General features: G+C 41.5%; 1 protein-coding gene across 5 annotated transcripts in view; it reads left to right on the forward strand.

Annotated features, from left to right (window-relative positions):
• The window catches only part of LOC119012684 (disheveled-associated activator of morphogenesis 1-like), a 50,903-nt gene that overhangs the window by 15,426 nt on the left and 19,828 nt on the right, over nt 1-15,649 (forward strand). For 4 of the 5 annotated variants that reach the window (XM_037086711.1, XM_037086714.1, XM_037086713.1 and 1 more), the window contains exon 2: nt 14,315-14,609. In XM_037086711.1, coding sequence (XP_036942606.1) covers nt 14,421-14,609 — 189 coding nt within the window. In that variant the 5' untranslated portion in view covers nt 14,315-14,420. Of the gene's footprint in view, nt 1-2,114; nt 2,476-14,314; nt 14,610-15,649 lie in introns of those variants that run through there. The other variant, XM_037086712.1, reaches the window with a different exon arrangement.

The raw sequence follows: 15,649 nt of genomic DNA on the forward strand, positions 1-15,649 counted from the left end.
CATAAGCCCATTTTCTTGGATCAGACCACAGTGCAGAATCAAATATTTTAAATCTAAGCAGAACGTTGCAATGCTTTAGAAGATTGTATTATATCAGCTAACGTGACGTGTGACTTGGAAGTGGTCCAGAAATCTTAAAGCTGCAGGCAGCTTTACACGTTGGCATCTTTAAATGGCAGCAAGAGGAAGCTGTTTGAAGACTGAAGTTTTGATGACAAAAAATCTTGTAAAGGGACATTATTGACCCCAAAACCGCATACTACTGTTAAGGAACCTAGTTGGTTTAATGGATGAAGTGAGGCATTTCTTTTAGTGAAAGTTTTGGAGTGCTCACCCGCAGCTGTTGGAGCAAGAGTTTGAATTTGGCTTTTAAGTTTGATTTGTGACTTCCTTCTTGCAGAGAAGTGCCCTAGTCCAGACTTTCCTCAGCGAGTAGTGTAAAGCCATAGTCTCAGTTACAGTCTCAGTTACAGAGCGATTGATACTCTATTCTACCACATTCCCGATTATGCTGATTGGGCAAAGCCTTGATGAATGAGACAATATACAACAAAAGCACTATGACGTCTTGTTAACGTGATATCCAGCTGTAATGCGTGATTCACTTCTGCAGACCAGGAAGAAAGTGACTAATAGTTCACACTTATTTTGTCAACACCTGCGTGGAAACACGTAGGCCCTGAATCAGATACATGACTCCTGTTTTCAAACAAGAACATGTCTCATTTTATTACGTGCTGCGTTAACAAGACAAAGAAAGAATTGTTTTTGCTGTAGCCTCATGAATTACCTCAGAGTTGAAACAGCCCTCTCATATAGCTTTTTTGGCCCTGATCCTTGAGGTATTTCATATCTGATACCACTAAAGTAACTAGATTTGTTCCTAATGACTGATTTATCTAACCTGAACTAAACTTTTTGCTAATCAGTTGTTGGGGAAGCAGCTATTTGGTCCCAATACTGAAGGTCCTGATTCATAATTATAAAATTCATGAGCTGTAAGCTACATGACGCAGGGCTTTTCTACACTATAGTTATTGGAAGCAAACATTGAGACTGGTTCTGTTAGCATTATCCCACTATTCTTAATGTTCTGTTAAGATTATCATGCATAACTTCAAGTTTTCCTCACGATTAAAACATTAGCTTGGTTAAGGTTTCTTAGCTAACTATACACACTGTTAAAAATATCTGAATATACTCAACTTTTTTTAGATCCTTGATTTTTGCCAAATCTGAGTTTCATGGCAAACTTTTAGAGAAAATGTAGAATAAAAAAGTTTTAGTGGTAGTTGTATAATGGGGTTTGGGTTTGTGACTTCACAAACTTATTCACTTAAGTTACTTGGAAAAGCTGGATGAAATGAGGAAATGGTTACAATATTATATCACTGGTTCTCTCATGGTAAATCTTACAGCAGAAAGCCAAATTCCGGTGATGTTGTGTACGTGTCTTTCAAGTGGAATATTTTCCTCACAATTTCACAACCATGGTGTTTATTCAGTCCGAAAAAATCTTACTATGTTGCAGCTAAGGAATGTTTATGGATACTGGATGCAGTGAGTCAGTAATTAACTGAGATGCAGGAGTGTTGCTTTTGCTGTAAATCATGTGGGAGTGTTTGGGATTGTTTAGATTAAAATCCTCTGGATATTTTGTCAGTTTTTGCATCTTCGCCAGATTGCCTAGGTGGAATGTGTGGAGTGTTTTAATTTGTTTGGGCTGAATGTGTTTTTATTTATGTACAGGAGAAATATAAGGGAAAATTAATTCCTCAGTTTTCTCTCCTGGCATATTTTTGAGATCATTTCATTTATTTAGTAGCTTCATAACACTTGCACTGCCTACCATCTCACACCACACAAATTTTACACCTCAGCTTTGTTTCCCTCCTGCAGCTCTCTAAACAAGCCCTCTCCAAACAAACCCTAAACAAGTTGTCCGGAGCCTAGCGTAGGAAGGGGGGAGGGGGTGAGCTGGGCGGCGGCCACAGCTCGGCTGCATCCTATTAGGACTGGGAGTGTTGAAAAGGGGTGTGGCCTGGAGCCAGCAACATCTGTGCCTGTCCCCTCTGCCCCCACAGCACTCTGCAGAGAAAGGCAGAGAGAAGGAGGTTAGGGAGGGAGTGGATACGCCAAGGAGAAGTTCTCGCCGGCCAGCTGGCTGTTTGCAAGATCTCAAACAGCGGCTCGTGCTGTATGGCGAGTTTATCCCTTGTCTGCCCCTGTGCCATCAGAGACAAACTATTCCCCGTCTAAGTGGATTTTTCTTCCTTGCTGGTTCTGAAAGCGCTTGGGATTGAACGACTTTGAACCTGCGTGGATTACATACCTTGCGTAGGAAAGGCTGTGCTTTGCGTTGTGTACGAGCATCGTTTTTTCTGTCGACAGTGCAGAAAGCAGGACACTGCAGTGAGTTGAGAATATAAAGGGAATGCTCAGAGCACACCAGAGGCAAGCTCACTCCTGGACAGGGTAAGACGAGCTCAATGAATCTGCCTGTTCTTCCCCATAATCAAATGAATGCGAGGAAAAAGAGTACAGGAGCCGGCTATCTTCTGATTGGAATGTGTGTGTGTGTGTGTGTGTGTGTGTGTGTGTCTTGCATGTGACCGGTATAGTCGGAGGCTATCAGTGTCTCTGTGTGTGCATGATGGGAGTTGGGGCTGCTGGTTTGCTTTATCACTCCCCAGGCTGGATTCCTCTCCCCAAGACGTAGGTGATTGTGTCATGTCTGTCTAATTAGGAGGTGTCGGTGCGGAAAATGGTGTTGCCGTAGTAACCGGTGGGGGGGAGGGGAGGATGACAGGGTGCTCCGACTCGGCCCCGGGGCTGATTTCGTGGTGAGAGAGTTGTCCTGTGTGTACGGGGAATGCCCCATAATGACAAGGCTGGTCTGCAGATAGGGTGAGGTGGTGGTAGAAATATGTGCACACACACAGAGGAGGCTATTGGCTGCTACCTCCCACTAGCTTCTCCCTGTGGTTTGGCGAATGCAGCCCATTATCAGTGTCAAGTGAGTGAGCGAGAGAGAGGATGGCATACTTTTTTCCATCATGGGGGCGGAGTTCAGATAATCAAGTCAATGAAAAGGAAAGTCACCTTGGGCAGAGAGCAGTCTGCTCATTCACCTCGCTCATTTCCTGTCCTACTCGGGTTCCGCTCCTCAGCTCCTCTTGAGAGGCTATGAATACCCCACATCGCGTGTAAATACTATACAGAGTGATGTATTACAAAGCACTGACAGCTAGTCTTTGTAACTCAGGATTTAATGGTTCCTCTGAGTGACGGCAAGCTAGATTTTACCCTGTAATCCTTAATGGTTTTGTTATTTGTTTTTTGTGCGCTGAATTAGAGAGACAATCCTATTTTCTCCCCTATAAACATCCAGAGAAGATTAAAAAGGAGGGTAATGTACGGTGGAAAGGGGCTTACATTAAATCACCCAAGCACCCACCCACCCAGCTTGCACCCGTCACCCACCGCTCTGGTTACCATAGCAACTGAGGAAGAGGTAGGGATTTTTAAAGGACAGGCTGCATACAGCGCAGGGTATCCTAGAGGAGATTACAGTGCTCTCCACACCCCATTATTGATGATCCGAGAGGATGTCAGTTTTTACGGCTCAGAAATGCATTTGTGACCAATACTGAACTGTGCCCAGCTGTGGTGCATGTGACAATGTTTACCGTTCATGATGACCATATGCTATATGGTGGTCTCAGTGGTTCAAAGTCCAAATCCTATATCTAGACTCACCAAAGGTCAGTTCATTTCTGGTTGTTATATCTAGCAGTGTCTCTTATTTTTCAGTTTTCTCTCATTCAATGCCAAATTTTAGTGATGCTGATCATCTAGTAGACAAGACTTTAAGGTTGCACAGACTTTTATGTAGGAGCACAGACATAACCTTGATTCTACTATTTTGTTGATGGTACTGATTCCATCTGCCTGCTGCTGATAATCAAGGTCTTACTGACCCTCTAGTTCAGTCTCCAGCCTTGTTTGTCAGATGTACACCTGCAGCTCTGTCAAATGAGCCTACATTTTTCATCGATTGCAGTCATGTTACAGATGCCATTTAAATTTAGATTTTTTTAAAACTGTCATACTAAATATATGAATATAGCTATTTTTTTCATTACAGAAGGAACTGTCAGGTCACGCCTATCAAGTTTGCTTTGCTTTCGCCACATGAGTGGCTGACTATGACTCTCTGGGGATCAAGGACAAGTCAAATAATTTCTTAAGCTACTCCACAGTATTTCCATCCAAATCCTGGCAATTACCGAAGTACCTCCTGGGGTGTAAGTACCCCTGGTTGAGAGTTGTTACTCTAATTGAATCAACATTAACTGCATGTATTAGATTTTCTGTTTCTAATTACTAAAGTATACCGTTGTTGTTATACCACAATAAATGTTACAGAACTAGCCTGACCGTCAGCTTGGTTAAACCTGGTCAACCCGGTCATGAGAAAACTTAGACATCTTGATTGTCCAGTCTAAATGATAATACACAGCAATTTTCCCAGCATCTGCTCACTGAATAATATGCTTTGGGTCATTAGATTCAAGACAAAACACTGCATTTGTTCAGAGCTGCACATTAAGAACATCCAAAATATACTGGAGCAAATTAATCTATCTTAGAAAAACTTTTTTTTAAAAATTTTTATTTATAACCCAGACTTGAAACTGCATGACAAATGCAGATCCTAAAAGTTAAGCTGCTGTTATGAAATAGGCAAATTGTTTGCAGTGTCAACATCTAGCATATGCTGTCTGTTAAACTTTACCTTTTCTGCGAGGTGGTAACTGAGGGTAACTCGTGTTTTATGAGCTATTTTTAAACAAAACTGGGTTTTTTTCCACTGTTTTGGAACACAGCCAAAAAACTTGAACCCAGATGACTAAGCTAAAAACCTGGCAAGGATATTGTTGTATGTTTAAGTAGAAACCCTCCTTGCCCGGAGTCTAACCTCCACTTGAAGGGTTGACCCGAGGAAGAATGCTAACACGTTTAGAGTGGGGGGTTGTAGAGTCTGTCTGCAGAACAAGTTTGACAACCTTGCCTGCGGAAAGAGCAACAGCCTTTAACCTGCCTTTTAATCTCTGTCCTCCCTAACATTTCAGGCGCACACTCCCTAATCCTAAATGTAATTTTTTTTTGCTTTGTGCTATTATTCATTCATGTAAGAATTAAAGGGGAGTACCACTGAATTACTTTTTAAGGCATGGAACAGGTCGTTAATCATATATCTTATTAAAATATTTGTCAATTATCCCCATTGATCAGAAGTATACTTTCTTGTTCTGTGCAATTCATTCTAAAGTTTAAACACACATGCATGGTGGGCCTGCCCGTGAATGGAGCATCACTTAAGGAAAAAGAAACCTCTCAAATATCTCTTTATCATCACTTTGTCAATGAAATAATGCTATGGCCTCAGGATGAGAAATGAACAGTCAGCTAGTGAGCTTCCTCTCATCACAGCCTTTGTCGTCTGTTCCTGTGTTTTTGATAATTTCTGACCAGATTATTGAGCTCGACTGTTAAATCCAGGTGTGGCCACAGTTAAAGAGGCTGGTTTTTAACTAATCTAATTGATCACAGACCAGCTGTGACAAGGTGCCTGGATGACATGTGTGAAGTCTGTGTAATGAGGAAGGATGTGGAAAAACAATTAGATTACCTCCATGTGACGTGGCTAATAAGAGTTCCCCTCTCTCAGTTACAGCAGATACTGGAGTGCCTGTGTTGGTAACAGAGTGCAGAATGATATTTAGCTTTATTGTGGACCATTAAATGTCATGTTGTGATCCAATACACAGACAGAATTTTAGATGTTTTTGCATTCAACCTTGTTGCTCAGTATTTGCATTGTAGTATGAAACCATTCTCATAGTAATAGTAAAATGATATTCCCTGGATATTGGGCTCAGCACCAAAATGCAATGTTTATGAGTAGCAAACAGACGAGTGTTGTAACTCACAGTTGTTTTTCCAGTTATCTGACAAATCAGTTTGTCTGGAAAAGATGAGTAGACAATGAAAAATTCCCATAACTGTTTTCCACAGCCCAAGGAGGTGTGTGTTTTCTGTAGGAATTTCCAAAATATGCAAACACTTGAATTGGAGAAGCTGGAACCAGAATGTTTTACTTTTATTTTGGATTAATTACTTGAATATTGGCAGATCACAGATTCATTGGCATCTGCGTAAATGTTGTCCGACGTGTCTTTATGAAAATTGTGTTTGTTACAGAACTAGGAATGTCCCAGTCAGGTTTTTTCACCCCGTTACCGATCCAAGCATCTGCCGATACCGAGTCCCAAGCCGATACTTAGCCTTAAATAATATTTTCCTGGATAACACAGCTGCATTGGGGGAAAAATCCTGAATCCAAGCTGTTCCCTAATAGATTTTTTTATTGTGTTGAAACAAAGTATATACTTTCATACGACTCTTTCATATTCTGCATATACTATTGCAACATTGGCCTACCATCTTCCTTGCTTCCTACCATCTCCAGACCCTAGTGTACAGAAGTGTGTGTGTGACGCAGCCCACGCTTGGCACATCCATATCATCCTTTGCTATTTTACATATTCCATACATTGTCTCGTAAATTGATGTGGACCCATTGCCTTTCCTTTTTACACGCATTCAGCATCTCCTCGATTGCCTGTTTTACATGCTCTGCCGAACGAGACCCACGAAACTAGTGCTCTAGTGATCCCGATCCTGCAGATTGGCTTGGGACATCCCTATACAGAACATAATGCAGAAAAAGTCACTTGAAATCATTTTAGAGCGTTCAATTCCCAGTGAAGTTACTTTGTCAATGCATTATGTAATTTTGGACAATAAAGTCTGTTGTTGAATTGTATAATATCCTGCCTCGATTACATAACATTTTGTCACAAGGGTTTGATAACCACATTTGAGAGATCATTGCCAAAAATATGCGTTTATGTCTATATTCGGTTTATATGATAACATTGGCAGATATATTGACATTAGAATTGTCTCACTTTCTTATGTTGGTATCAGCATCTGTCCCAAAAATCCATCGTCAGACTTAACAAAGAAATCAAGGTAGTTCATTTGATGGTGTTTTTATTGCCAAAAATAACATTGGTTTGGCAAAGATGCAGTACAAACAGTGGAGCAGCGCCCTGTTGCTCAAAATAAACACATAGATCAATGTGCACACCGACGCATGTCATCATAACAACTGGATACAGCTACCACACCAAATGAATCACATCACATTCCTGCAGATGAAATGTTTTACACGACAGTCACAGCTCACCATAACTCTGTCACAGTCCACTGTTGCTACTTCAAAGCCCTACAAGATCTGAACTTCTTCAACTTGTAGCCGTGTAGACAAGTACAAAATGTATGAGGTGGTGGAAGAAATGTTTCCTTTGTCTCTGTCTGCGCTCTCTCGCTGTCCCTGTATGCTAATCCTGTAATCTGAGAGCCTCTTCAGCACTACTCCCTCAGCCATGTGACATTAATGCTCCAGAGGCAATGCCTTTGTCATATCTTGACACACAATCCTGTAATGTAAATGCACATGAGCACACAGACATCAGAGCCCAACAGTTCAGCTACTGTAGAGCTGCTGAATTCACGCTAAGGGCAGTTTCATCTGACTGGCCGGCACTGAGAAGTGATTGATTTTAATCTCCTTTTAACCTGCCAATCAGCATTTCTGTCGTGGCCCAGTTATTTTCTGATGTGTGTCCAAGTCTGCATGTGTTTACTCATTGTGTACTTAGGGTGCCATTAAGTAATTGGCTGAACGAGCGTTATGCATGCTATCCAGCTGTGCAAGACAATTGGTAACATCGCATTACCAAAGACGAAATAATTGCCAAATAGTTGGCAGCCGTTGGTCTAATCAGTTTACTTTCAGAAAGAAATTTGCAATGTTGATTTTGAGCAAAAACATGGGGCAGATTTGTGGTTTTCTGTATTGGGAAAAGCAGTACATGTTGAGAAATGGAGATTGTTTTATTACTTTTGATTGTTGTTTCTGTCGAGAATTTTGTGGTCGAGTCAAAACAGTTTTGAGTTTCACGGTTTAAGCAGCCCTTCTGTGTCCTAATATTGGGTTGCTCATTGATTTTCAGCTGGGCAGCTCCCAGCTCAGGCTGTGCGTTTTGATGAAAAGGACTACCACTAGCCTTCACTGTGTGACTCCTGAGCCTTTTGTTTGCAGCTGTCCAGATTGATCCAAAATAAATTGCCATGGGTAGTGCACAACAGACGTTGGGGGTTTCCAAAAGGCCTTAAACATCTTGAGTGAAGCCCATTGCAATCCCTAAACTGTCTCCACTGGCTTTTTTTGATATAAGCGCACTATTACGCTTGGTTGTATTCAGTTTTTTGTCAGATTGAGAAACATTTTAATACAGTGCACGGCAACAGTATGAAACAACACTACTGAGAATGTCAAGATGATTTACATTGGAAATACTTTGGCGGGCTGATCATGAAATTGCAAGTCTGATCCATCCCAAATCCTAAATCGGAAAAGAAGATTAAACTTCAGTACACCAAATGCCTTTCTGGTCTGCCTATAATACAGCTTGAGCCATACGCTGTACAACCACAGTGGTCACTAAAGCTAAACCCAAAACAACACATGAAATTATTTTGATTTTTTGTGTCTGTTAATGTGACAGGACAATTGTAACCATGATGATAACAATAGCAACATGACACTTTATTGATTCCATTTTTTCATGACACATTTCATCTTCATCAGCTAGCTCCACAGAGAGGTCATGGTCAGGCAGAGTCAGTGTCCCTGGAGCAGTGGCAGAGCCTCACTCAAGGACATTTCTAAAAGGTAGATTATTGCTAATTATAGCACTGAGCCTGAGACATACTGTAGCTCCCTTCAAAACAGTTCAAGGTGAAGCAACCCTACTGTGTTATATGGCGTTCTTGTATTGATTGTCGTTTCTGCTTCAACACTCACATTGTCACTCAAGGTTCCCTCCGTTGCCTTTGGCTGTAGAACTCCTTTGTGCTATTAGAAACACAGGAGAGCTGATCTGCTGTGTGACATCCCAATCATCATTAGTGTGACTGATCATTCAGGCAGCCATAGCAGCTGTAGATATCAAAAATTAAAAGTTCATCTCAGTGCTAGAAACTGCTGAGAGATGCCAGCTGGGGCAGAAGAAGGTATTTCACACATCTGTTTTCAATACACTACTGTCCACTGTGTTCTCTCCCCAAGGTTGAATTCCTACACCAAGAGAGGCACTTTATGACTTCAAGTTGACATATTAATATTCATGATTTATGCACAAAGCTACCATTTAAGACAGCAATTATTTTATAATATGCATAATTACACTGGGATTTGACAGTTTTTGAGTAGTTTGATCACGTGTTTTTCAGTTTTCCTTCATGTTTGGCAGCATTCAGCACTTCACCTGCTGTTGTTACCATTTTTATTTTGTTTGTTTTTTTCCCAATATCTTTTGACTTAGGGATGCATTCGTTGTGAAATTTTTGGCTGATACCGATGTCTTTTGCTGTTGACAACTTGTTTTTTTTTTATTTATTCCCCATTTTGTGCCGGGGAAGGAAATCTTAATTTTAAACAAATGACCGACCTGTTTTAAAGCCATTTATCCCTTCAGAGTACTGTCTTTGAAAGAGCCCAAGTTAGATTGTACACATATAAGAAACAACCTTTAATACAACCTTGTTTCACAGAGAAAATAAGCTTTTCTTTGGAAAGTAGTTGCTTCAAATCTGTTATAGCCCACTTTACAACTACCTACTCATTGTTAAGAATACTTAAGTATACATAACCTTAGAAACTGATGGCAGGGGTGTTATGAGCCAGTACTTCATGACTTTGACAGCGAAAAATTGACGTGAAACAACAGATAAACATTGGCCACTGTTACTAGAGAGTGTCATCTCAGAGAGGGTTAATAGCCATCAAGAAGTTGGATAATGGCTGGGATGGTACTGTTTGATTGGCTTTTGTACAAGGGATGTCAGCACCAGTCCCAACAAAATGTATTTCTACTGCATGACATGTAGGGTCAATGCTGATGCCATCCAGCAAATGATATAAATCTTGAAGGAAGCTTGGGCAGTAGAGGAATTTGAGCAAGAGTTGAGCAAACTAGACAGAAATAAATCAGAGAAAAGAGGAAAACAGGCCTTGGCTAAGCTGGTAGACAACAGCTGGGTGAAAAGCATCAGATCATCTTTGAATTCTTGCTCTCTGTTCTTCATTCCTCTTGCACATGTTAAGTAACGTGAGCGTCTCTCTGTGTTTAGCTTAAGAAGCTCCTCTCGGCCTCTGCGTTTTCTCTCCGGCTGACCTGACACTTGCACAGGTTTAATGGAGTCAGTCTTGGGAAGGCACCATGCACGGGCTCTCACACACTTTACAAACACTGGGATTCTTCTTACAGTCTGGACTCAGGCCAGGTCACCCGCCAAACCACATGGTCACGAAGACAACAAGGCTAACTGAGGATAGAAATCTTGTACAGACAAAGACAGAAGTGTTTGTGTGATTTTGAGTTGGCGGGTTTAATTATTGGATGTGTATGAATGAAGTAGCACAAAAGAATCTGATGTTCTACTGTAAGCAGCAGCCCACATAAGTCATTATGTTTCTTCAGTGCAGTCTAGGAGTTGATCTATGTCAGTATAAACAACATTCTTCATGATTATATGGAAAGTTTAGCTGTTATCATTATAATCATCAACGTGTAGACTGTTAAACATTCAAACATGCCAACAACGTGGATAGTTCCTGGAAATATCTATTAATTCCTCTCACTTTTACTGGTTGTATGTGCTCGATTCTATGTTTGAAGTAATTAAAGTATCTTCTCGGTTCAAGCAGGTGGAAGGTGTTGTTGTGTGGGTGTTGTTAAGGGTCACAAGGCTCACCTGGCTATGAGAGGAATGTCCTCTTGTTCTAACAGGCCCTTGTTATGTTGGGAACCTTGACCGTCTGACAGACAACCTCCGGAGGCTAATGCTGGAGCACTAGGGTCTCGCAGGTTAACAATTACAGCACAAACACGAAATTCTAACAGTGACACGGCGACTGAATGTTCAAACCTTAAGACCCCCACGCTCTTTGCCCTCGCTGTCTGCCCTTTTGTACCCACCCTACATGGCCGAGTCATGGCACATCCACAGGTTCTTGTAGCTGGACTGGGACCAGTGCTGTCCCACTTTTGACTCGTGGGTTTACACAAAGTTTACAGCTTGCTTTAGCTAATGGAAAAGATGGGCAGTTTTGTGGACTAATATGGTCAAAGAGGGCTTTGAATTGCTTCCTCCCCTTCATGGAAGAATAGATGGTGAGCGTGAAGCCAAGCAGCTGCTGCTGAAGCCTCTGGTAGTCTATTTGGAAAAGTCAAGGATGTGTCAAAATAAATACACTATCCATTGTGTGTAGTAAGAGTGAGCTGCTGTGTACCTTATCCCATGTGTGGCCATTTGGTCTCAGGTACTTTGTCTATATAGTACATTTTAAGCTCTTTCATTCACTGCAATTTGTATACATTTTCGTTCTTTATTTAGAGAATGGGGATTATTCTTGTCATGGGATAAATTTGGCCATTGTTAGTTTTGTTTGACAGCTTACCCAGTTATTATACTTTTCTTGGCCACCAAGAAACACAAGTGGTAATTTGGATTAATATGTACTGTCTCCCATTAAATGGTCATTGCAATGAATTATTGATAATCGAGTTTACTTTGGAACAAAACAGTAATTTGTTAAATGTATCTTATTTTTGTGCCTTTGTCCCTTTTTATGTTTTTGTTAGCATAAGCATATTAAAGGTGACATTAAAGCAAAGATTAAAAGATGGAGGGTACAGTAGAGCTGGATTAATAGACAATACTATTGTCCATTTGTTTCTCTCAGTTGTGTTGTTACTTGAGTTTTCGTATCCTAGCCACCTCCGTATAGCTAGCCAGCTAAGTTTGTTTCAAGCTTCTGAGGCTGAACACAGACACCGACACTGACATGTGGTGCAGAGAAGAAGACCGTTTTTATACGCAGCACAGGGATGGACTGTATGTCTGACACCTCACCAGGCAGGGATGTGAAAGGGATGTGGCTCTTTGGTGAGATCACTGGGTCAGAGCGAGAGTGTTTAAACAGCGGTGTGCAATGTGAAAATAATATGACAAATTTTGAGATTTTCCTGGAGGTTGGAAAAAGACTCTTGCGACTGTCCCAAATTAGAAAAGTACAGCTTTTGGAGAGAAGAAACACGGATGAGCCGAAAAAAAAGTGACTAAAATAGGACTGTGACGGCGTCATCCTTTATTTACGTAGACCACAAAACATACTTTATTGACTCAACTTAGAAAACATTCCCTTAGGAAATGTCCTCACTTTCCCTTTTAGAAAGAGATAACTTTAGCTGTCGTACGTTGCCTCAGCCCACTGAGTGTAATGAACCACAATCTGCGATTACAGCGAATCTGTGTGACCTGACCATGTTAAATTTAGATTGCGTCACATTGCTTATGATGCATTGTGTCTGGGTGAAGACTCAAATGCTTTGAAAGGTTAAGTGAACGTGGTTATGTCCAGAGAGCTGAAGGTCACCAAGAAAAGACATCCCTAAATTCCTGCAGGTCAGTGCAGCCTCTGCGGTTATGATACTTGGCATCGCTGCCGTGCACAGCAGAGAGAGAGACTGCAGAGCTGTTTTTGTGACATGCTGACGACACTGTCCTCGTGGATATCTGGACACCACGTCTTTGTTTTGCCAGACAGCAGAGAAGTCTTGTGCACTTTAGTCCAATATTCCTTCTTGGAGCCGAGCCAGCAGATCTGAGAACACACACTGCATCTGTCTCCTCTCTTACTCTGTGTGCTTGCACAAATTAGTAGTTTGTTACAAATCAAACCTGGCTGTGTTTTTTCGGTAGTGAAATTTGAGGTCCGTCTCTTCTCAGAACTGTTCCCTTTGTTTCAGCTTTTAGCTTTAGCAACAGTGTAAGCAGACACTTTTGATGTTTGAAAAGCTGCAATCAGAGAACCAAATGCTCCACGAACAGTTCAAGCTGATCCCAGGTCAAAACACCGTCTGAAGAGATAACAATAAGGGCTGGAACATTAAACAAGAGTTGGAGTCTGTGGCCATGCTAACGGATCTTTGAGGCTATACTCTGGCACAGCAGTGCTTTGAGTTTAATTCTAAAGCTAGTACGCTAATATGCTGATGTTTACTTGTTTTCTACTAGTATGGCTGTAGCTTGAATTGGTTTGTCTCCTCTCTTATAAACTCTATGGTACAACCGACACCCTGAGCTAGAGCCCGACTGCTTATATAGCGAAAACCAACTCCTAAATACCCTTAAGCCTTTTGTAAATCTAAACTGAATCCTCACCTGGCAGTACAAGACTTTCTGTAATGTGCTCAACCCCTTTCATCAATGCTGTTCATTTATAACAGCTGATTTCTGTGTAATTTTATCTGTGATATAGAGGCAAGGCAGATGTGGCAGTTCTCCAAGATCATTGCAGACATGTCCTACATAACTGATAAACCTGCAGCTGCTAGAGACCAAACCAAATGTGTAATCATATCTGCTAAGTCAGGGAGAAAGGGAGGGCGTCTGGTCATGATGATTATCAGGATGATTGAGGCGGTGTATATTTGGGTTGGACGTGGGCTCCAAACGCACACCTTATAATGACTCGTCTCCAGCCTGGTTTTGCTCTTTACCCGCGATGACCCAGCTAGTCTTCTAAACAGCGAAAAGCCTCACACACCTCCCACCATGGTCATTGTAAACACACCCATCTAATCACTGCTCGTTAGGTCTTCAGAGGAAAGCTGATGCTGAATAGGAAGGAAGGGGAGATGAAAAGGCCTGAATACACTAATCCTGGCAAATTATGGTCTCCATTTCAAACATCACACTCTCACCGAGCTCTATTGTGTAAACGATATAATTGAGTCTTTCAGTGCTTGCTCTCACTGATACGGTGCATTGTACTTTCCCTTCAAACGTTATGACCCTCCATCATTAACCATTTCCAGGGGCAGACGGCTAGGGTATGAGTGTGGAAAACTCAGAGCCTTGATTGGTTTTGTGTCCTCCAAAATGGAAAGCATTTATTTAGTGCCATTCAAATGGATATTTAAGGACCTTCATATCTTCTGTTTTTCATCGATCTTATGGAAAACGCGACCTGATATTAGTGAATGCCAGTTTAAAAAGCACCATTTCCTTTGGGGTTAAAACTAATCAAGTCCCTTATTTGTGTCCACAGTACTCTCTGACGGAGGCCACACTCTGAGGTGGAGGAGGCTGTAAAGAGGCCCTGAAGGAGCCTCCCCACCCGCCCTACCCCGACCAGCCGGACACATCGGACAGCCATGGCTCCCCGGAAACGCGGCGGCGGTGGCCGTGGTGGTGGCCTCTCTTTCATCTTCTGCTGTTTTAACAGCAGTGATCACCCAGAGATCACATACAGGCTCAGAGAAGACTTTGCCCTGCAGGCCATGGAGCCGTCATTGCCGATGCCAGGATATGATGAGCTGGACGGCATGTTCTCCGAGTTGGTGGTAAGATGATTTTTTTTTTAATATAAAAAAAAAGTTTTGCCTTTGTAGCCTAAGCCTGATGTAGCTCACTCTTCTGTGCCTTAGGGATCCATTGCTGTCCAAAAACGATTAAAAACACATAAATGAGTCACACTGTTTCACTGGCTGACTTATATTTTATTACCAGGAGTTATCCACCATCCTGGTGCTGTAAATACTACCTAGAGCACTAATTTTTTATTCATCTGAAACTGAAAATAGTCCCAGTCAAATGTGCTTTTTATTCCTGTTGTTGCGCATATTTGCCAAAAACAACAATGCCCATCTGCTGTAGGAAATTACAGAATTCTGATTTATTAAATTGTGAGCCATTTTTTAAATATTTTTATTTAGTTGGGGCCACAGACAGATAAGTAACGAGACGGGACTCAAGCTTTGTTTGGGTTATGGTATCATGCTTCATGAACCTTTTTATAGAAGCATTTTTACAATTTTCTCATTCATCAGGCCTCCAAATTAACCAGAGCAACTGATTTAAATGATTTATTTTTACCTTTGTAAAAACCAACAACTGATTCATTTTGTTCTAACAATGCATAACAGACATTTAAACATTTTATGAAACTCATAAAATGTCCTTAAAATCAAATCTTACCACACTGTGGGCTGCATTCCCCAAAAACTTTGCTTCCGCCCATTTTACACTGTCTTGTGAGTAATGGGGCCAGGCTGCCATTCTTTCTGTGTCTTATTGTCACTTCTAATTTGTCGTGCTCTCCCCTCTCTCATGCCCCATTTTCCTCTCCCATGGTTGCCACAGTAATCTAAGCATGAACACTTTTGCACATCAATAGATCTCATTCAGGAACTCTTAATGTCTCGGCCTCCTCCATCTGCTAATTGCTTGTTTTTGTCTACCAGCCTTTATGAAGACATAATTGAGTGAGTTGAGTGTGACGACAAGGAGGCTTTCGGTTGCTCTGTTTACCCAAAGGAAGCAGCCACGTGCTTTTCTTTTCACACAGTATGAGCCACCATGTGCGTGCATAATCAGAGCGGCC

The sequence above is a fragment of the Acanthopagrus latus genome, chromosome 22 (genome assembly GCF_904848185.1).
Source record: "Acanthopagrus latus isolate v.2019 chromosome 22, fAcaLat1.1, whole genome shotgun sequence".
Taxonomy (NCBI): Eukaryota; Metazoa; Chordata; class Actinopteri; order Spariformes; family Sparidae; genus Acanthopagrus; species Acanthopagrus latus.